Source organism: Rhinolophus hipposideros, assembly GCF_964194185.1.
Source record: "Rhinolophus hipposideros genome assembly, chromosome: 4".
Classification (NCBI taxonomy): domain Eukaryota; kingdom Metazoa; phylum Chordata; class Mammalia; order Chiroptera; family Rhinolophidae; genus Rhinolophus; species Rhinolophus hipposideros.
The window spans coordinates 28,856,038-28,879,350 of record NC_138050.1 but is presented as its reverse complement, the minus strand read 5'-3'; the positions used below and the strand labels follow the sequence as shown (position 1 = coordinate 28,879,350).

Below are 23,313 nucleotides of genomic sequence, written 5' to 3'. Positions count from 1 at the left end.
CTTTTAGTACTTTGAAGATATCAGTCCATTGTCCAGTAGCTTGCATAGTTTCTGATTAGAAGTCTCTTGTAATTATCCTTGTTCCACTGTATGTAATGTGTCTGATTTCTATGGTTGCTTATAAGATTTTCTCTTTATAACTGAGTTTCAGCAATGTAACGATGACGTACTTTGATGTAATCTTGTGTGGTCTTATCCTGCTTTGGAATATCTTCCTCTACCAATGGATTTATAGTTTTTTAATTTCTTCAAATATATTTTTGTGATCTCCTTCTCCTTGCTCTTTTTTGGAGACTTTAACACATACATCAGACCCTTTAATATTGTACCACAGGACTCTGATGTGCTGTTAAATTTTTCTCAGGCTTTTGTTTTCATCTGTGTAATTCATTTTGTATAGTTTCCATTCCTGTCTTCAAATTCACTGATTTTTATTCAGCATCTGGGTTATTCTCATCCAGTTTTTCATTTTTGGTATTGTATTTCTATTCTGTAAATGTTCCACTTTGATCTTTTTTATATCTTTATTTTCTCTCTTCATCATGTTTAAAATTACATTCTTGAATATATATATATGTGTGTGTATATATGTGTGTATGTATATATATATATATATATATATATATGTTTTCACAAGTTTGTCTGCTAATCAAATCATAGCTATCACTTTTTCTTTTTGTTATTTCTATTTTGTTATTAAATATGTCTGTCTTCCTCTTTGAATGTCCAATAATTTATTAACAGCTTTATTCACATGTAACTGGCATATAATAAAATTAATGTTTAAACTATATACTTTAATAAGAGCTGACATATGTATATACCCATGAAACCACCAACACAATCAAGATAACGAACATATCCATCCTTCTCCCAAAAGCTTCCTCATGTCCCTTGGTAGTCCCTTCCTTCTGCCTCTCCCCACTTCTCTCATCCCCAACATGCATGGACGTTTTTGACTAGTAGTTGGCCATCGTGAATTTTACATTGTTGTTGCTGGTGTTATTGTGGTCTCTTCAAGAATGCTGGACTTTCAAGTAGCACACAGTTAATATTTTAAATCAGTTTGGTCCATTCAAGGTTTACTTTAATTTTTGTTAGGATAGGTCCAAAGCCACCTTTAGTCTTGGATTAATTTGGTCCAAGTCTATCTGATGTCCCACGTCTAATGAGGCCGCTCCATTCTGCCCGATGGAAACATGAACCATTCCCAGCCCTATGTAAGCTCTGAGACCTGTTTTTCCTACTGCCGTCTGTCCCAGGCCTTGTCTATTTTATACCATGCTTAATCAGTATTCAAAGGTTTGAGGAGATTTCCAGAGCTTGTTCTTGCTCTCTTTCTCACTCTCTAGCTCCCTCCTCTCCAATATTTCCCACAAATTCTAGACACTTTCACTTCACTGAACTTTATTCTTCTGTCTCTTTAACTCAGGCACATCACTAGATTATGTGTGAGTCCTTGCTGCACTGCAGATGATGCAATCTCAGGGCTCCCGTGTCCCTTCAGTTAGGGATTAGTATTCTTCTGGCTGTTATCCAATGTCTGAAAACAGTTGGTTTATGGAGTTTGTCCAGTTCTTTGTCTGTTGTTATAGGACAATTCCTGTAGCAGTTAGTCCTTCCTGGGCAAAAACAGAAGTCAGTTGGATCTTTGAAAAGATATTCATGTGATTCCAACAGCCTGAGTTTTAGACAGAATATCTCCCTGTTGGACCTATTTCATTAATCTCTCCTTCTCTCTCTATAGGCAAAAGATCTAATTTTGGGATTCAATTGGCTAATCGCACATCACAAAATTCTACTCCTTTGTATCTTGAAGGAGCTCTCTCTAGGAGTCTGGTTCTTTGATTAAGTAGAAGCTGTAGAACTATGTCTACCACCCTTAACTCTAGAAATAAATATGTACATGAAAATGCTGAAGATTGCAGAATATATGTAGTATAAATAGATGTATTTTCTCTCACTACTTCATTGTCATGGCCTCAGGAGAGTGATTCTCCAAAATTTAATGTGAACATATTAGGTCAATATATTTATTGTGTATATGTCAAGGAAAACTATTGAAATATTAGGAAGTGTTGGTTTGAATGTATTCATTATAATAGCTTTTTAACTCACACAGTTCCACAAAGCTAACTCCTATAGCCTTTTGAAAAATGAGAGAATGACTCTTGTAGGTTTTACAGGATCATTTAAAATCGATTATTTATGAACCATTATTTTCTTATTTTTGTCTGCTTAGACTCTATATTCTATCATAGGAGAAGTTAAAAGCATTTAATTTTGTAAAAGGCCATGAGCATTATGGATATAAGGGTGTTTATGAATTAAGATGGAGAAGACTGGAAGCCATGGCCAGAGTTTGACATGGTAGTTTATCTAGATGAGGAGAAACTAAACATCTCCTCCCCCAAAACACAGGGTCAATGAAGGATTTCTTCTGAAGTATATATTATTTAGCCTGCAGTACAGTACCCTGCAAAGCTAGAAAAGGAGACTAAAACCATCAGAGAGAGAAACAAAACATGAAATCAATAAGTGTTATTAAGTGTTACAGTTTTACTCTACTCAAGGTCTGAGTATGCTTTTATTGCAAAAAGCACTACTGTGCTATGAATTTTAATTATTTCAAGTTACTAGCATGTCATAAGAGACATAACACCAGTTCTTGTATTAAACAGAGTACCTCTCTCTCATTTTCTCTTTTAGTCTTGCTCTCTTTTCTTTAGTGAATCAAGTCATATCATTTCATTCAAAATTCACTAAGACTGGTGTACTATTTTCTAACCCAACACCAACTACAACACAAATTCATTTCTATACATCCTAAAAGAATAACCATACCTAATGTACGGTTTGGTGCTGCACGTTATATCCCTCTTTCTCTTTTAATACTCTGAAATCAAGTAGGTCACAGTTGAAAACCTGGGATGTAAGCTAAGCTTTAAATGTAGTACAAGTAAAAGCATATCTCTCATGTCTAGTCAAGAGACAAACCTTATTTGTAACAATTCACATTCTCAGAAGACATATTTCTTTTATTCTGAAGTGCACTGCTATGATTTTTGTATGTTAGTTACATAAGTGGTTAAAGTATCATAATATAATTTGCACATGAGTTAACTCTATTCACAGTTACAAACTAAACCTTAAATTCAATTGCCATTCTTTTAAATCTGTGCCCAAGATTACAAATATGTGAGATTGTGGATGACTTTTCTAAGTCCATCACCACAGCTAAAAACAATTCAAAGAGAATTCAGACTAACAATGTGTGAGTAAATATATTTGAGAACAAAAGATAGTACATTGTTATTAATAGCAGTGTCTACTAACCAGCCAGAGTACAAATGATTTAACCAAAGGGGCCTTTGTTTTCTTTTCCTTTTTTTTTTTAGAAAGTCAAAAGTTGGAATAGAGCATATGCTATGGTGTTCAATACATTTCTCAAATGCACTTGTACTACTAAAGATTTTCTTTTACACTTCTAACATTTTATTTCAGTTTAATAAACATTAGTAAAAATTTAATCAAATTCATCAAACATTTTCTCCACCAAATTTTCACCAAATCTTACCTATTTGTAATTTGGGGTATATACATTTTTAAATATCAGTTGAATTTAAGGTTTATTTTGTATCAAATATTCCATACTCTATCCCAAGAAGACAATGGTTTAAGTATCAATTATGAATATAAATAAAATAAAATATGCAGTGAAAATTTTTACATTCCCTCCCTAAAAAAAAAAAAGATTTTTCCAAATAATTAAACATTACCCTTAAAAGTTATGAGTATATTAATTAAAAATAAAATAATTTATTCATTTCACCCAACTAGAAATAAGATGCCAGCAAGTTACTATTATCCCATTTGATGAAGGAGGAAACTGAAACCCAGTGATCACTAATACCTATGACCATAATATAAAATAAAATAGATGTTTTAGACAGATGGTTCTCAAATATTTGACCCATCAGCTTTAATTCAGTAAAACAAATGCAGCACAACTGCTAATACTGTTGCATCAGAATAATCAAGTATGAAGTTAGTGTTTGGCTTTGTCTAAAAAATTGTTATTGTGAGTAATACAGACAGGTACTCCATGACAAACAATGAAGAATTAGTTCATTCCTGAGTTACTATTTCTGTGGCATTAATTTGTGAAAGTGACTATTAGTGTACACAGTGATTCCTACAGGGCAGACAAGCCAGGAAAGGCCACTTTTGCACGGCTGGCGCATCCTGAAAGTGCTACCTGGCTAAAATGTGCACAAAAAGCAGAGAGAGCGCTCCATCTGTTCCATAGTATTCAAACCATGACACAGTTCAAAACATCACAACAGCAACAAGGGCAGATTTGCTTGTTGCTGTTCTAAAAAAGGTGTTTACACTGACAGGAAGTATTAAACAAGCACCTATTCACGAATGGAATGAGATGAAGAGAGTGTCACTTCTGATCTTTTATTACCGTTATTTATGAATGTCTTATGTCCTCTCTGTGAGGGAAGCGCCTTCTTGAGGAGAGCATTCCTGTCCAACCCATCTTGTGGCCACACAGTGATAAAAAAATATATGAAATATGAAATATACAGGCTTCTGACAGTAAGAACACATTAAACCTGGCATAAAATAAGCTTTATCTAAAAGATTCGGCTGCATCAGGAGACAGGTCTGAGGAGTGTGACCATTTGGGATTTCCTGGGATCTCCCTGATTGACAGGGGGCTCCATTTCCTTCTAAATGATTATTTGTGTGAGATATCCTGTATGTTTCTGTTTTTAAATCCCTTCCTTAGTTTGCATCTTTCCTAAAAGGGGGTTTACAATGTGTCTTACAAAGATACGAAGTGTGAAAGATGGTAAAAATTTCAAAGGACAATGATAATAAGTAATAACTTTTGGAGAAATGCACAGCTCAAGTGAGTACTGAGGTTTATTAAGAGTAAGTTTAGACAAAATACCTTCATTACCCTTTTTTTAGACAAGGTATCTAGCCTCGCAGATCACAGAAATGTATAGACATAGAACAGAGACACAGCAACAAGGCATTTGATAAACCATTGCATGATATTCTTGAGAAAGGTCCAGAGAAATATGGGTGGGTTAACAGAGTAAAACAGGAAGATGCTGATGGTAGAAAGACACAAAACACTTCTATCAATGACTCCCTAAATTTAACCCAGAAATCCAAACTGAAGACGGGTTTGGCTTTCAGAAAGTATCAGCAAACTTTTTTCACACTTTTTCTAAGTGTGAAAATCGTGAGAAAGAAAAAAACAAACAAAACATCTATTTGAAGACATTGGCAAACTACCAAGGCAGCAAAAACTTGTGTGAAAAACCCAAAAGATAAGGGAAGCCCACCGTCAAGATCCAGACTGGGCCGGTTTTCTTCCTTTTGATACATTTGCATATGCAATACAGACTACAAAGTCGGGAGAATGTAGTGGCAGAGCGCAGAAAAACCACTGGCAGTCCCGGTGAGCTGGGAGGCTTGGGGAGAGATTTGGAGCTCAGCTTCCATGAAGCATCAAGGGCCCTCATAAAACACCCCAGGAGTTCATTTGGGAGTTTGAAGAGCTTTGCCCTAAAAGAAAGGGTGAACTGGAAATAGACCCACTCTCAGAAAAGGAAGGAAGCCCAGATTTCAGATAGCTCAAACCTTGATTGAATTAAAATGATCTGACCAGGCCTAACTGCCTACAAGAAGTTAAAAACTAAATTCTCTTTGAAGGATGACAAGATCATCCAAAACCTCAAATTATCTTTGTACTTTTTCATACATAATACGTGGCTCTTAATAAAAAATAAACAGCTGTAAGAAGTTAAATACTGACCAAAAATCAAAACCATCCTTCAGACCATGCTGAAGAATCCAACGTATAGAAAATTTAGATATTGTGTTAATCAAGATATGGAATTTAAAAAGTAACTGTGATTATTTTGTTTAAAAAATTATATATCAATCAGAATTTGGACAAGTAACTAAAAACAATATAAAACAATATAAAACAGTCAAAGACAAATTTCAGAACTGAACAGTACACAGTGGAATTAAGCTGCAATCAATAATATAATGACCAGCTATTTAAAAATTAAGCAACACACTCACTCACTCATGTGGGAAATCATACAGAAGTTAGAAAATGTTTTTTTAACAAGAGAAAAACAAACAGAAGTTTATTAACATGTATACCTCATGTATACATGGAGAATGGGGTAAAATGTGTCATTCTCTGAGGAGGCTTAAGGGGATGGGATATGTAGGCCTCTTAAAAGAAAGCAAATGATTTTGGGAAAAGATGAATGGGCTCATAAGGTCATAAGGGAATAGATGGACGATATGACAGTTTGTGACAAAGGGTGTCTGGGCGTGGTGTTCACATCTCCTGTGGAAAGTCAATCATCCCTGGCTGATGAAACTCCTGGTGGGGGGATTTATGAAAACTGAAGTTCCTTTAGGAGAATCTGTCCTTAATCAGATAAGAGGAGTTCAGAGAAAGCCTCTTTCTGCGTTTGCTGATTTTCAAGTGCTTACAGCTCAAAATACGTAATCAATATACTAAAGTGGCATACTTTAGGGTAGTATATTATGCTACTCTTCAGTAGCATGTATCAGAATCTCATTCCTTTTTAGTTAGAAAGTATTTTGAACTGATTGATAATAAAAATACAAAATTCAAAACCTGTGGGATATAGGCAAAAGACATGCAGAAAATAATTCAGAGCTGGAAGGAAAGACAGAAAGTAAGAAAGGCTCAAACTGTAAGTATTTGCTAAAATTGAAGCTATGAATATTTTTTGATACAGCAATTTCACTTTTAATTGTGTAACTAATACAAATGTGTACACATGTGCACCAAAAGACATGTACAATAGACATATACATTAAGGCATAAGTTTTAATTATCAGAAATTGGAATAAACGGTAATGTTCATCAATAGTAGGTAGAAGACAAAGAATTTATGGTATGTACCCCAAAGTGGAACGCTTTACAGCAATAAATTTACGCGGATGAATCTCAAAATGTTCTTAAGAAAAAGAAGCCATCAAATAATACGTGTGGTAGCATTCCAGTTTTACAAAGTTCAAAGCAGGCAAAAAAGTAACCTATAATGTTGATGAGACCAGTGTTACCTTTAGAGAGAAGGATAATGACAATGAGGGGAGACAAAGGGGGCATCTGGGGTCACGGTAATAATCTATTTCATGACCTAAGTAATGGTTGCATGAATTTACTTACGTGAATAGTCTTTAAGACTCCAAAAATCAAGGACAAACAAGCTCTGGCCTTAACAGCTGTTTGGTAAAAAAAAAAAACTTAGGAAAAAAAATCAGGAAACAACCCAGGAGAAAGTGTGAGAAGTTGGTCAAGTTTGATCTAGAAAAGGAATGGCTTGATGTTGCAAATTGTGGGCATCTTTAAATATTGGGTTGTCTGATGGAGGAGCAACTAGGCTCTACTCTGAAAGACATATTTCAGCACGACAACGGAAAGTAAGTTATTGCGACTCAAAGTTTGATTCAGTATACTAACTGCAAATGATAAAACTGCCCAGTGACGGAACACACTGTCTCAATAACAAGAACAATCTGAATCACTGAACAACTTCTAACAGGGGCAGAAAGACCACCTATAGAGAATAAGTGGAGGAGATTCCTACAGCGAATGGAGGTGGCAGATGACCACTAAAGTCCCTTCCCCACCTTCAAAGTTTATGCATATGTTCAATGTAGAACCACAATTAAAAAACAAAAAATCTTACCCTTAATCGTGTTGTGGAGATCTCAGCTTTTAAAATATCAGGATCATATTTTGTACTAGACGAAGATCCTGAAAACACTTTTCAAAGAGAAAAAAGAAAAATAAGGTTGCATAACTAGTTCTCAGCTTAGAATTTACAAACTCTAAAAGCAACAAGATTTACAGGCTTTCGTGGATACTTACTTACTTTATAATTCCTTTATTGTCATTCATCAGACACCTAAATATAAAAAGTAATCTTCAAACCTTTATAATCTTTTTAAAAACTCAAGAAAGAAAAATGTCATGAAGACCCTGGTACTCAATTTTCTTGTGAATTTTATACCAATGTATAAAATCTTAGACCTTATTGCACATACAGTTTATCAGAGCTTTGCGTTATCCAGAAACTTAATTTAAGTAGAACTTCTGAGTCCATCATCGCTTCTTCTTTAAAAGCCAGCTCCATCCATATAATCAAGTTTTAAGATGAGAGAGGAGTAAATCAACTCAGGTGGTCAACAGAAACTTCACTCTAGCTAATAGTTCCTGGCCCTGCTCACTACAGATAGCGAACAAGAGTAGCAAAAGGGGCTAAATTATTTGCCTTGATCTGAAAAGGTAAAAATTAACTAATAAATAAATAAAAGGCAATCAGGCAGAAGCAGGAGCCAAACTAGAAGGGATACCTAATTCCCAAATGAGGAGACTTTGATCTGGAATGGGGTCGAGGGGTTTTACTGAGAAATCTGGGGTGTGCCTACGTTCTCCTCCCCAACCCCTATAGCTTTCAGGGATTCTTCCTGCAGAAGAAGGAATAGGACCCAAAATGAAACTCTACACAAACTCCATAAAAAAAAAAAAAAAAAAGTTCTATTATTTACAATTTGGTCCGCAAGTCTGAAGTCTGAACAGCCAACTGTACTTACAGCTTGTGTGAGAACTTGACTTTTCCTTATAGGCATCATTTAATCGTACATATTCATCTAGGGCCAGAGCCAGTCTTTGCTCCTTCACGTGGTACAGCTCCTTCTGTGTCCTGAGGGCATCCTGGGCCACCGAGAGATAGTCCTTGAGCATTTTCTCCTGTTCCCCCCTCCATTGTTTTCTTGGATCTTCAATCTGTGTGGTTTCTGAAAATACATTAGGTATTTTTTAGAATTAAATTATATTTAGGAGGGATTATTTAAGCTTTAAATTCTCTGAACTCTGTTATATGTCCACAACAAATAAGTATAGAAATCAAGAGTAAATATTTTGAAATTTTTATACAGTTATTGTATATCTGTTGACTCTAACAATAATACTGGGGATTACAGTTTGTATTTCTTTTTTCCCCTATTTTTCTAATAATTCAATTTTATTATATTTTACAAAAATATCAGTCAGTCCATAGAGGGTTAGAAATTTAAAAACAAACAAACAAACAACACTTGTCCTAGTTTGAAGACAATGTTTGAAGGCACGGTTCTTGGTTCTGCACTTCTGCACACCAGAATCATCTAGAGAGCTCTAAAAAAAAAAAAAAAAAAAAGCAAAAACAAATCCCAAACCAATGCGAGTTTCTGTGGGTGGAACCCAGGTGCTGGTAGGTTTAAAAGCCCCTCAAGTGATTCCTGTGAGCAGCCGAGAATGTGCACCCTTGCTCTGCCACAGATCGAACACTGCCTCCTCCATGATCCTAAACTTGTCCAGACTTGCCTACCATGTCTCACCCACTCCTCCCTTGGAAACCACAATAAAGGCTCTGGCCTGTGCCTTCTCCTCCACTCCTCTGCCTCCTAACTGACCTGGGTGCTTCCCCATGGGGCCCTGCGTGGTGTGATGTGCCCTCCTCTCTTGGGAACTGTAAGTTCTACACCTTTTTTTGATGGCACTGACCACTTTGTGTCATTGCTCAGTCACCCTATACATTAAATTCAGGTACAATCAGAACAGGTAGGTCCCATGGGCTGGCCACTGTAAGACTATGAGAACCTGTCCTGACAAATTAGGATAGGAAAATTAATTTATTAATTTGCTGGAAGGTCTAGTGGCATGTAATGTCTTCAAAATGCTTTGCATGTGAATCTCAACCTTAATGTGGACCATCTCGGTATTTCTGGTTGGCTCCAAGGGCTACAGTGAGTCAAAAGCCAGAGAATGATATGATGTGACCACAAGGATCTCTAGAGGTCAGGTGGGTTCCGATGTCCAGTCTGGTCTCTAGGGATAAGAGGTTCAGGCTGTGAAGCCTGGGTGGCCGTAGGGCCAAGAGAGGCCCTGGTGGACTGACTAGTGGCCTGGGTCAGGTAGACACAGCACAACCACTGCCCCCAGTCACTGGAACCAGTGTGTTTCCTCTAAAGTGGCAAGTATTCTGAACACTCATTTGTAAAGATGTAAATATTTTAATATGCAAAGGAAGAATACCTCTAGTTGTGGGGAAAAATAGGCTAGAATCAATGTGTAAAGAAGAGATGCAAGAGGGGACAGCCCTGGATGGACAGCCCCTCCAGCCAAGAATCTTCAAGGTCGTCATCCCTACGGGGCAGCGGGGCCACGTGGGGAATATGAAGAATGGGCCGAGATAGCCAACAGGAGCCTAAATTTCTCCGTTTTAAATATTCATTGTTACTCAGGTCTGGTTGTCCAAGCACATTTTATATACATGTACATATATATATTCATTTCATGTATATATGTATTTATTACACACACACACACACACACACACACACACACACAAATGCAACCTGGCTCAAAATCCAGAACTCATCCCTCTAACAAATAGAACTTTATCATCTTAAAAAGTTTTCCCAACTGTAGACCCACAATAATCCTCACCTGCTAGTATTCACGCCCTTGAATATGAGTTAGATCTCCTGACTTGTTTCTAATGAACACAACAGAGACTAAGTGATAGGACATCACCTGAGACTCGGCTATAAAAGGCTGTGACTGCCATCTTGCGCTCGCTGTCTCTCTTCCTGGCTCTTGGCTTGTTTTGCTCTATTGAAGCAAATTGCCATGTTGTAAGCCATCCTATGGAGAGGACCATGTGGCATGGAATGAGGCGGGCCACTGGCCAGCAGCCAACAAGGAACTGAACCGCGCCAACAGCCACATGAGTGAGTTTGGAAGCAGATCCTTCTCCAGTCACGTCTATGGATGGCTGCAGCCTGGCTAACCCCTTGAAGGAAGCTGTCAAAGTCCTTGAGACACAGGATATAGCTAAGTCTTGCTTGGATTTGTGACCCCCAGAAACCCTAAGATAATAACTGTATTTGAAGCCACTAAGTTTTGGGGTAACTTGTTATATAGAGATATATAACTAGTAAACTAACCAAATAAAGAGATAATACAAATTGAAAATGTATATGAAAAACTTGGAATGTTATGGTAAGATTAATACTCCCGGTTCTCTCTCTTAATATCTTTAGGGGTTTTATCTAATCATATTTCCCCACATAGGGTGGAACTGACATACTTTCAATAAAATACCTGTCAACAGTTAAATTGTTCCAACATACTGAAAGTAACAATGACTGACACATGAATAAAGTATAATAATAATAATAATAATAATAAAACTACTAGCATTTGTTTTGAACAGATCAGCAGAAACACTCCAGTAGACTGGCTTAAATAAAATGCACTACAGGAGATTCAGCAGGAAATAGTCACATTTCCGAGATATTGCACAATTCAAGTATGGACTACAAAAGAGCGTTCCCAATGGCACCTCAGAAGGCTTCATAAAGCAGGACTGCGCTTCATCTCCATCAGCTATATTTGCTGAATAGATTTGTGAAGAATATTTATGAAATGTAAATATAAAAAGTGTATTATACAAATGGGGTATTTCTTTAAGACCTGGTGGCCTTGGGAGATCATTGTATTATAATGCAATATAATTTGCATGTCATCTACTATATGAAAGAAGTAATATAGCACTTAGTGTTAAAACATCACATACCTCAAGGAATTCACATTCTATCAGTTTTATAGATGTGAAACTTTATAGAGAACGCATTGTGAGTTACAAGAGCTTTTCATGAAAGGTAACAGACTCTTCAAAGGAATATTATTTCTGTCTACATGCATATTTCTACTCTTCCTGCTGTGCTCAGGAAGATGAATAAAATGAATATGAGCAACTTTCCTTATCTTCCGTTTTAGAAATGACCTGCTATGCTTATTATCTGTTTGTTACTTCTACAATTACTGACCATCTACCACATGCGATAGGAGAAACAAGATGTGCAGGCACAATCCCTCCTTCTAAGAACTTATAAAATATAAAAGAAATTGTGACACATGAATTAAAACAAAAACACAACTATTTTATGCAGTAGAAAGTGATCAGAGCCTTGAGAAGAGAATGGTTTAGTGCCATGGCAGTTTAGAGACATAGGGGTTTCCTCTGGCTGAAAAAAGTAAGGTTCGATGGAATAGGCAGTGACTAAAAAGGGCTGTGAAAGGTTCCAGACAAGAGGCCCTTCAGGACCTAGTCGTGTTTACTTCTCCAGCCCTCTTCCCCGGCCCCATCCACACCAGCCTTCAGCTGCACTGAATTTCTTTTCCTTCTTTCATCAAGCTCTGCTTTCTGTGGCCTCTCCAGACCTTTGGCCTTATTTGTGGTCTCCCTTCTTCCAGGAAATTTCTCCTTCTCCCAACCCTCCAAACCCTTGTTCTCTAGGCCTGGTTAACTCATTCTTTGGGTATTGACTTAAAGACCCTTCTCTTAAAGCCCAGCTACACCCTTCAGAATGGATAGGGTGCTTCTCCTTGTTCTCCTTTGTTCTATTAGTGTGAGAATGGTTCTCTCCACATTCTATTGTACTTCCTCATTTTTCCGCCAGTTCTCCAAAGGGACTAGCCTACGGTTTCTTAACCTCAGATTAATCACTACACAACTCATTTTGTAAGCAATGGTGTGCCACAGAAAGGTGCTAAGCAAGGGCATGAAGGATCTTAGCTATATTTTAGGAAGATCATCTGACAGAAATGTGAGGTTCTACTATCAAAAGTTGATACAATTGTGCAGAAGATTTTTTGACGAAAGATTATACATTAAGTGAAAACAGCAGTTTATAAAGAAAGAAAACAGTATGTGTAATATAATCATACTTGAAGTACAAAATATATTTAAAACTGTGCGTGTGCGTGTATGTGTGTAAGAATATATACTAAAAGGTTTAGAATACTTAGATCTCTCTGGTTGTGTGAACAGAGAAATTTTTAATTGTTTCTTCCTTCATTTACCTATATTTTCTATTTTTCCCCATGCACATCTATTACTTTTATAAAGTTTTTTTGTTTTGTTTTGTTTTTAAAGGGAAAGGACCAAAAGGTACAGGGTAATGAGGGTCTGAATGAGGAAAAACATCAGTGGAAAAGTGGCTAAAAGAGCAAATTTGAGATTATGTTATAGAGGAAAAAATCAACAGGAATTGACAAGATGATTATAAAATTTTTAATTCAGTAACCATAAGGACTACAATGTTTTAAAAGATAGTACAGTCAAAAGGAAAACTGAAGAATCCACTTTTGTACTTGTTTGTTTTAAAGTTTTGATAGCAAAATAGGTAGCAGTTTGTTATAACTAGAAATGTTTGACAAAATATTAGGACAATCGGAGCCAGCAATACAGACAGAAGTCATGTGCATAGTAATGGCAAAGGGAAATACTGTTGTAGATACAGCTGCCAGCGGATGAGGGTGAGGTCACACCTTTGGAGAATGACACGACATAAGGGGCTCACAAAAGGGATACGAGGCAAATGAGGAAAGAAGGAACAGTCTGATGTAAGCAACGTTAAGAGGTTCAGGAAGAAAGGCAAGTTTACATTCAGGTGGAAGAAAAGGACGACTGTGACCTTGAAGAGTCCCTGAATTTGACGACACAAAATTTGTAAATTATCACATAGTAGTGATACACACTAACAATTCTTAGTGTCACTATCACCATAGTATGTTTTGCTGGGGTATTTAAAGTACCTACATTTTTTCTGTGTAAAATGCCTTAACAGTTTATCCTCCTAGAAAAAAATAAACGATGAAGTAAGACAAATGAAATAGGAGGGCCACAAATTTATTTTCTTTCCTCTAAAGGAAACAACTCCATATAAAATACCATATACGCTTGAGGAATTTTCATCAAACCTGAACACGTGTTGCTTCAAAGCTAACACAGAGGAGTTTGGAGTTCAGGGTAATATGGAGTAAGTACACATCACCCAATCTCTCCCACTGATGACAACTGAAAACCAAGGACATAATACGTAAAACAATCAAAGGAAGACTCTAAAAAGTAAGTAAGAACAAGGAGGATTGTGGAAGGAAAGCAGAACTCACAGAATCGTCATATGGCGGTGAGTTCCTATTTTGTTATTGTTTTATCCCTCCCATATGTCTTGGATTTCCTGTATCCTCTGGAACTGCAAAAGGGTGCAGACAAAAAAGCTCCAAGATCAAACCCACTCTTCCTTGTGAGAGCACAAGGAGGAAGAGAGAGCTCCATGGCCACCCCAGAGAAACCCCAGGAACAAATGCGCAAGCCCACGGCAGGCAGTAGTGGTGGTGGTGGCGGTGGTGGTGGCGGCGGCCCACTACAGGCTCACTTTCTCCCTACTTTGTCCTAAGGCATACGCAGTCATGGGAAGTATTCAATGATGTGGAGAGGCTAGGGTCTCTGCTTACTAACAAGAACACCAGAAAAAGAGGCTCCATGGAAGCCAGAGAGTATGGGGAAAGAGAAGAGAGTTGAAGAAGTGTCTTAAGTTTGTTGCCCACTTTTAAATTGGGTTGTCTTTTTAATGTTGATTTTCAGGAGTTGTTTATATGTTCTGGATATGGGTCCTTTGTTAGATGTGTACAATAAAAACTCATCTATGATCTTGTGCGTATCAGTAGTATATTCCTTAAAAATATGTTGAGTGAAGGTTCTATTCACACAATCGAATTTATATGAAGTTCTAGAACAGGTAAGAGTAAACTGTGATGGCAGAAATCAGAACTTGCAGCAGTGGAGAGGCTGAGACTGGAAAGAGGCCAGAAAGAACCTACTGGGGTGATGGGCATATTCAGTATCTTGACTGGAGTGGCAGTTAAAAGGATTATACTGAAAGACACACTTAAAATCTGCATTTTATTATATATAAGTGAGATCTCAATTACTACAGGAAAGACCAAAAAATTAGGGTATAATTCTGACCCTGTCGAAAAGTGATTTACTTCTAGTTATAATGATAATATCAAAATCTTATGAACTGTACTTCACAATTAACTCTGGATAGGTAACATTCCCCCGCCAATATCTACCTGTACCCCCACTCCACATACACACTCACTAAAAGGTGAATTCCATCATAAAACACTTAAGGCCTAATACAACTATCATTGTCAAGGTCAAACCTTTTACTTTTACTAGATATTTAATAGTGTTACACAGAAATAGTATTAAACAGCCAAACATTCTTTATTTCATTTTTTATTAAGATAAAGAGAAAATAATGCTGAAACTATACAATGTCAAGATACAACATATGTGTGGACCAGCTGTTATGAGAAGATAATACCATTTGCTCCCAAAACTACTTCACAGGGATGTCTTTAAGATTAATGAGATAATGGGCCAGGTCCTTTTTAGTGGGAAAACTTCTTGCTGTGGGTAATTTGGGCACTTTAGGGCACAGTAAATCCATCAGGCCGCTGGGATACCATTACTGCACTAAAGCAAAATGGTAGACCTAAAACTTTATACTGAGAATCAAGTTTTTAAATATTCAAAATGTTGCTTTTTGAAGCATAATTTATACCTGAAATGCATTTTAATTCCTTCAAAAACAAACAGAAAGCTTTTACTCTGTGAGTTAAACAATTAAGCTCTGCTTTGTAACATTTAAGAGTTTATCATTATACGAGGTACCCAAGGATAAAAAAATAAAGACACCACCAGTGTCCACAAGATGCTCACAATTTAGAGAGGAAAATGTGCAACTAAATAATTTAAATGAATGTAAGTGATTTTTAAAAATTCCTAAGTCCCTGGTACCACAGAAATACCTGGACAGGGCAGCTAATTCAGAATGGGGGCAGGAACCTGCACGGCGGAGGGCTGGATGCCAGAGGCGGCCTTTGGGAAGCAGTGAGGCCTGAGCAGGCAGCCCCTAGAAGGATACTGCAGTTGCTGAGAGAGCTGGGGGTAGAACCAACAAATGCAAAGAAAGGCAGAAAGTTCAGGAAGCACAGGGTACAGCTGGAGTGTCCTCCAGTGCCAGAGCAGGGCAGGGAAGGAGACTAGGAAACGAGTATCTGCCCAGTAAAGAAAGACCCCAGTGGAATCAGGGCAAGGATATTTTCACAAATTTGATATGTGATGTGAACATACTTTACATATTTAACATTCTTAGATTTCTCAGAGTTATTTATATGGGTTGTGTCTCTCAAAAACATTATCATATACCTACACAAAGGCAGCTGCAAGCTATCACTAGCAAATGAGCATTAAATAAAATAATTTCCTATAATGATATTATCCCTAAAGATACTAAACAGTATTGTAGACCTAAGAGAAATTAAGGTAAGTATAAATTATGCATTTCTTAAAATCTATAAAAACAAAAAAATTATGTTTAAGTAAAATAAGAAAAATGAATATTAATATTATATGTGACCATCTGAATAAATTTATAAAGGGGTAATAGAGAACTAAATATAACACACACACACACACACACACACACACACACACACACACACGAAAATACTTCAAATATGTGTTTCACAGAGTTGCACATGGCCACAGTAATCCTACGCACTACTAGCCTTACCAGGTCAGGAATGTGACAGATTTAAAATCTATTAGATTGAGAGGTATTCCCCTTCCAACCACAAAGAAATCAGGAAACAGAAACAAGACAAGCGTTTAGGGCTTTTCCACAGCCACCGCTGCCTTTTCCAGAGTTACTGATGAGCATCGGTCCTTCCCTCGACCCCACCATCAACACGCACAGCTGTGCCATTGCCCACCTGTTTCCACGGCAAGGACAAGAGGGACCCCAATCTGAAGGTGCAGGGGTCATGGAACGAGGAGCCAAATGGCTCCTGGTCTCCACAGGCTCCTAGACTCACGCCAAAGAAAACTAACTCCCTATGAGGCAGACAGACAGACAGACAGACAGACAGACAGACCAGAAGCCTTTATCTCTCTCTATGCCCCCCACCCCCATTAAGCCCAACTCTACACACATGCCCCAAATTCCAAAAATGGGCATTTCAATGAAATATTAGTCACTGATAAAGTGAGGGTTAAACAAATTCACATTATAAAATGTTTACTCTTTTGTGTGACTCTATCTTTGGGGGAATTACTTTTCTGCTACGGCTGCTTTTACCAAAAAGGAAAACTTACTGTTGATGTGATCGATGTAGTAGACACCAATCTGAGGGTCAAACCCTGCTTCCCATCCCCATGGCAGCTCATCCCCAACGCAGTCAGCAAACGACAAGGGCTTCGTTAACCTACAACAGACCAGAATAAATGCACAGGTGATTCTTTCCGTCAAACCACACAAGTCAAAATTCAGCGCCCTAACCACAAGCTAAGTGTCCAGACTGCATTTCCTTTTGGTTCCTGATTGTGTGTAGAGTTTGCACCCCTTTTTGTTAAACCTTAAAGAAAAAACAACAGGGATAAAATACAGAGACGAACATTCAAAAAAGCAGCAATGTCCTAACACCCTTTTGAAAATTCACAGCTTAAGACTCACAGGCAAATTTATACAATAAATAAATATGGCCAACTTAAATCAGGAAGAAACTCCAAGCTGAAAGTAAGGAGGGTTGCGATCTAGCTCTATTTAGCTCTACAGCTAAAGCGTCCTGTTAGGAAGAAAATTTGTCCCAGGATTTGAATCATCCTCTCAGTGCCTCTGAGACATGACATACATCAGGCCACACTCACTTCAGGTCGGATGCTCTTACACAAATGAACCAACCACTCGGTGGGGAGGTCCGCTATGAATTCTTGAGAGACAAACATTTTTCTAAGTATCTTGAACATCACAGTCACACAACAAAAATTTTAGTGGAACCAAACACACCAAGTATTTATATGTCAATGTGATCTCACCTTTTGAAACTGCCTTATTCTTTCTCCTTTTAAACTATTGGGGAAATGAGTTTCCTAAGCAGAGTATAGGTTTCAGACTTAATTACTGGTTGATTTTCCCTGTTACTTCCTTTATTTTTGCTTTTGAGATTCTCCTTGGCTGTCAGAGCAGCCACAGGCAGGCTAACACTACTGATTCGTGATGCTCTGTTGTTGAGTGGCCAGCATTAGTTGACGTATCTTCTAATTTAATGCACTGGCACCACCAAGCCAGTTTCTGCATGTGAAATCACCTGGAATCCCTTCTATCCGTGCAAACGAATATCAATGATATCATAGCTAAACAGAAATACAGATAACTTCCAAAATCACATCATGCATCAGAATAACAAATTGTGTCATCAACCCTCAGAATGCTGGGAGAACAACATGAAAAAGGAGGGCTATTGTCTAGCCTTCAATAGCCCTCCTCCAAGGACATAAAACACCAAGGGGTGAAAGGAAGGAAGTGTCTCCCTTTCTCTCAACCCTCCCATAGCATGAAGTCCGCTTCTGAAGATGGCTCCAGGGACCCTGACTTTCTAAACCAGTTCGGCTGACAGAAGGACAGCCAGCTCTGCCACTGACTCACTGGGAGACGCCTCGCGAAGCACCTCTCTAGCCCTCAGCTTCCTTCTCTTTAACTGGAGATCATACTCCCTAGCCTCTCCCTGCAATTTAACTGCTTCCTGCGATTACTGGGAGGATAAAAAGGGATTAATTTAGAACACTATCTAGGACATGGTAAGTACTCAGTAAATGCTAGTGATTAATACAAGCGCGGCACATGAGTTGTCTCTTATGTTCCCCAAAGGCACTGAGTCAGGCAGCAGAGGACAGAACAGTGGTTCTCCAGGTCATCTTCACAACCAGCAGCATCGACATGTAAGGACTAGTTAGAAATAACAAATGCTTGGGCCCCACAGTAGGTCTACAGAATCAGAAACTCCAGGGTCCCACGAGGTATGTTGAATCAAGCTCTTCACGTAACCACTGGCTCAGAGGTTAGGAGCTTGAAATTTGGGATCAAAGAGACCTGGGTCACACTCTGTTCTGCCAATTACTTGCCACTTACTTCCTAGGGCAGGTTGGCAACCTTAAACCCCGTTGTCTAATCTATTTTTGAAATGAGGGGTGGGGTTATGAAGTTTAAATGAGAACTAAACAGTATAATGCCTGACAAACGGTAAGCTTCAATATTGGATGAGTGAAATAAATCTCTCATGTGTTAAGCGATGTGCCCAAATATGGCAACTTGTCATATTTACTTTGTAAACATGGAATCGATTTGAACTCAATCTGGGTCAAAAATGGAGCTCTTAGTTGTGCTCAAATTCAATCTTATATAAACTACCCAGGAAAACTGAGTTTTCTTTTGACAAAGGAATTAGATACTATATCAAAAATTCCCCAACTACAGGAATAGGCTTGTCTCCATACATTGTATGTAAGACTGATCTTTGACGAGTGCAATAAAGCTGATTAGATAAAGTCCCGGTGCCAGGATATCTTGCATGCTATTCTGTTTGAGGATTCTCTTTCCCCAACTCCTTTCTCAATGCTGTCTAAAAGGTGCACGCATCCTAAAGAAATGAAGAGTAAGAAGACATGGAAATGGTAAATTTAAATGACAAAACAGAGATATTATACAAGTTTTATCCTGGCACCAAACCAACACGATCTGATTTAAGCATATGATATGAAAGTATTTAATACTCCTAGACTCAGAAGTCACAAAAGCTTTCAGATCCTGTGCTATAATTACAAGTTAGGGTAACTTGATTATGCTTGGAAGTAATCCAGTTTTTTCCATTAATTGTTCAGCAGATAATAAGCATTTTATTAACTGTCACTGTTCTAAGACTAGAATTAGATCTACATGATACATGTAATTGTGAACTCAGTTAAAAATTCAGATGTTGCCATTCCTGGAAAGTTCAACATAAAAGTTTCTTTGCAGCATCACTTCAAAAATCAACTTACTACTTTATTTTCTGTATCTGGATAAATATATATCTTTTCTCCACATTCTAACATTAAGGAAACCCATCAAATACATATTTATAAATTTCAAAATTTTAGGATTTAATTTTACCCAAATTGTAAGATATAAATAGAATAACCTCAGGTACCAAACAAAATTATGCGCGTAGTTATGCTGCTGTCCTGGGAGAGGGAACATATCACTGTGATATACTAAGCAGTAACACAAAACAGATGTATTCCAAAGTTAGAAACAGTATGAATTAGAACAAATACAGTAAGCAGAAATGTTAATTCGCTTCTAAATTTCTTAACTCATGTTCTACACAGGGAATCTCTGAAATAGTCAAGCTTCCTTTGATGTTAAGGAAGTGAAAATGGATGATAGAGTGTGTTTTCTGTTGGTTCCCACAATGGAGCAACATCGCACAAAAGGCCTAAAATTAACAAGTCTTTATGCTAAATTCCAGGGATTACTCTTTGCTTAAAAAACCATCTTCCTCGCACCATGACTAATGGGAAGAAAACGGCAATTTACTGCAGCACTTTGCCAAAGTTTACACATAAAACTTGAACTTCGCGTGGCATTTCCTCTCCTTCTGAGTGCTGTATCAGTGTTTCACAGTCTGTCATTTAGTACTTACTGTCCCGTCATGAGTATCTGTCCTAGGCCATGAGGTGACACACGCACATTTACTCTTCATAATTGGATGATGGTGAGTACTGTGTGTGTCCAAGCACCAAGGCAGAAAAACTAAGTCTACTAATTGCAACTGAGTTTACTAATTGCACTAAGAGAAAAAGCACTTAACAGGGAAAACCATTTTCAGGTTAATAAAACTCTTGCCACAATTCAAGCTTCCCAAATGCATAGTTTCACATGAATGTGAAAGGTCTTAACAGTTATTTTTACTTGGTAGCATCTGCTCCTGTCATTGTTTAGCTTAGCTCAAAGCCGAGTTCGCATTGTCAACTGTCTGACTACTACAGAATCAGCCCACACAATATTACTCGATTGTTCTGAGAGGAGAGGGAAGGAGGAAGGATGGGGTTCACAATTTGAATTTTAAAGAGAGGGGGAAATACCAGAAATCTTTCTGAGGAACTTGAATTTATAATGAGGTTGATTAGTCCCCTCAAAACAACTTCTGTTTCCATCACTATTCTAGCCAGGGAAACCGGCAATGCAAAGGAACAAAAAGAGGGAAAATAATAGGAGAGAGTCAAAGGTAGCAGCAAGAAGAAAATGGCTTTGAAGAGAAATTATACAAACCACTTCAGAGGAGGGTAACAAGGTTAGTTCTATGTCTTTGAGGAAATTCACTTAAATGTTTCAAAAGGAATAATATTAGATAGCAGGACTGCCAGACAGGGAAGGCCTCCAGCCCATGCAATGGGCCAAGGAGGGCTGCCGCCCAAGATTTCAATGACTCGTCCAATGTTCTGTTCTGTAGCTGCTAGTGTGTAAGTAGCATAATAGGTAGTCTAGCCAGGCTCATTTCTTCACACTTAGTTCATGCCATCTCTGCACCTGCTTGGTTTCTCTTGTACAATTCTCTGTTATGTTGGCCCTAAGTCTGATCTTCCTATAGCTTTTACCCACTGGTCCTAGCTTTATCCCTTGGTGCCAAAGAAAACTAGTTTAATCCCTCTTCCACACGATCGGCTTGCAAATATTTGAACACAATGATCTTGGTTTCCAAGTCTGCTCTTCTAGAACCAAATGACCCGTTACTCTCACCGTGTCTATTCTTCTTCCACTCAAAAGCCTGCCCCTCTCCTGCCCTTAATCCCACCTGTCTCTCCCCATTTTGCATTCTCACTCCATCAACTATCAAGTATTAATTTCCTCTCATAAGGCTAATTATTTTTCTCATTCATCCTACAAATATACTCAATCCACCTACCCTAAAGTCTTTCCTCACATCATCTGGCTCCTCTTTTGGCATTCACTTCCTAACCATTCACTCATTCTAACCTAGAAATTTTTAATCTGGATGACTTTTAGGAGGCCCTATCCAAATCTTCCTAATGACACTTAACCTAATTCTGTGGTTATTTTACGAATATACTTCTGAAAGGCAATATTTGTGGGTGTTTCATCTTCAGAAAAGCATACTGGTTATGCTGTTGGTATAGGAACCCAGATATGTTATTTGCAAAAATGTCAATGCTCACGATATTCTATGTTTAAAAATCAATTTTTACATGTAGTAATTATACTAATATTATAAAATATTTACTGCATGCTTACCACGAACGATGTTTTATATATATATACATATATATATATATATATACACACACATATATGTGTATATGTGTGTGTATATATGTAAATGTGTAAGTAAAATCCTCATAAAACTCTGCAAAGGAGATACAATTATTATCGCCATTTGAATAGCTTGTGTGCGGCAGGGCGGGGGGACTTAACTTGTAATCACATAAACATGTGACTACGCAACACATACCTCTCTCCCCAGTGAACATTTGTAAGTTTCCAGCCATTAAGTTTATTATGCTGTCTACAGCTATCCTTACTGTTAACTAACACATGGATTTAACTACTGATACACTACTTGGATTTGACGACCCACCAATTTCTGGAAGAGGTGGAAAGAAAGGGGTCCCTTTAAAAAGTTCTGGAGGCAGAATAGAGAGTCCAGAAGTAAATCCATGCCTATATGGCCACTTAATCTACGACAATGGAAGCAAGAATGCACGGTGGGGTAAAGACAGTCTATTCAATAAATGGTGCTGGGAAACATGGACAGACACATGCAAAAAAATGAAGCTGGATCACCTCCTTACACCATATACAAAAATAAATTCAAAATGGCTTAAAGGCTTAAATGTAAGATCTGAAACCATAAAATTCCTAGAAGAAAATATAGGAAGAAACTTCATGGACATTACCTGGAGTAAGATTTTTACTGATATATCCCCTCGCGCCAGGGAAGTAAGAGAAAAAATAAACATGTGGGATTACATCAAACTAAAAAGTTTTTTCACAGCAAAGGAAACCATCAATAAAACAAAAAGGGATCCTATTGAATGAGAAAAGATATTTGCCAATGATATATCTGATAAGGGGTTAGTATCACAAATTTATAAAAAACTCACTCAACTCAACTCCCAAAAAACAAACAACCCAATTAAGAAATGGGCAGAGGACACGAAGAGACATTTTTCTAAAAAAGACATACAGATGGCAAACAGACATATGAAGAAATGCTCAACCTCACTAACCATCAGAGAAATGCAAATAAAAACCACAATGAGATGTCATCTCACCCCAGTCAAAATGGCTATCATCAATAAATCAACAAACAAGTGCTGGCGTGGATGTGGAGAAAAGGGAACCCTTGTGCACTGTTGGTGGGATTGCAGATTAGTGCAGCCACTGTGGAAAACAGTATGGAGGTATCTCAAAAATCTGAAGATAGAA

At 37.7% G+C, this 23,313-nt stretch overlaps 1 protein-coding gene across 2 annotated transcripts in view; it reads right to left on the bottom strand.

Annotated features, from left to right (window-relative positions):
- Positions 1-23,313, bottom strand: part of WWC2 (WW and C2 domain containing 2) — a 163,753-nt gene that overhangs the window by 71,794 nt on the left and 68,646 nt on the right. For both annotated transcript variants that reach the window (XM_081046341.1, XM_081046342.1), the window contains exons 2-4: positions 17,145-17,254; positions 8,677-8,880; positions 7,770-7,846 (exon numbers count right to left, since the gene is read on the bottom strand). In XM_081046341.1, coding sequence (XP_080902467.1) covers positions 7,770-7,846; positions 8,677-8,880; positions 17,145-17,254 — 391 coding nt within the window. The remainder of the gene's footprint in view (positions 1-7,769; positions 7,847-8,676; positions 8,881-17,144; positions 17,255-23,313) is intronic.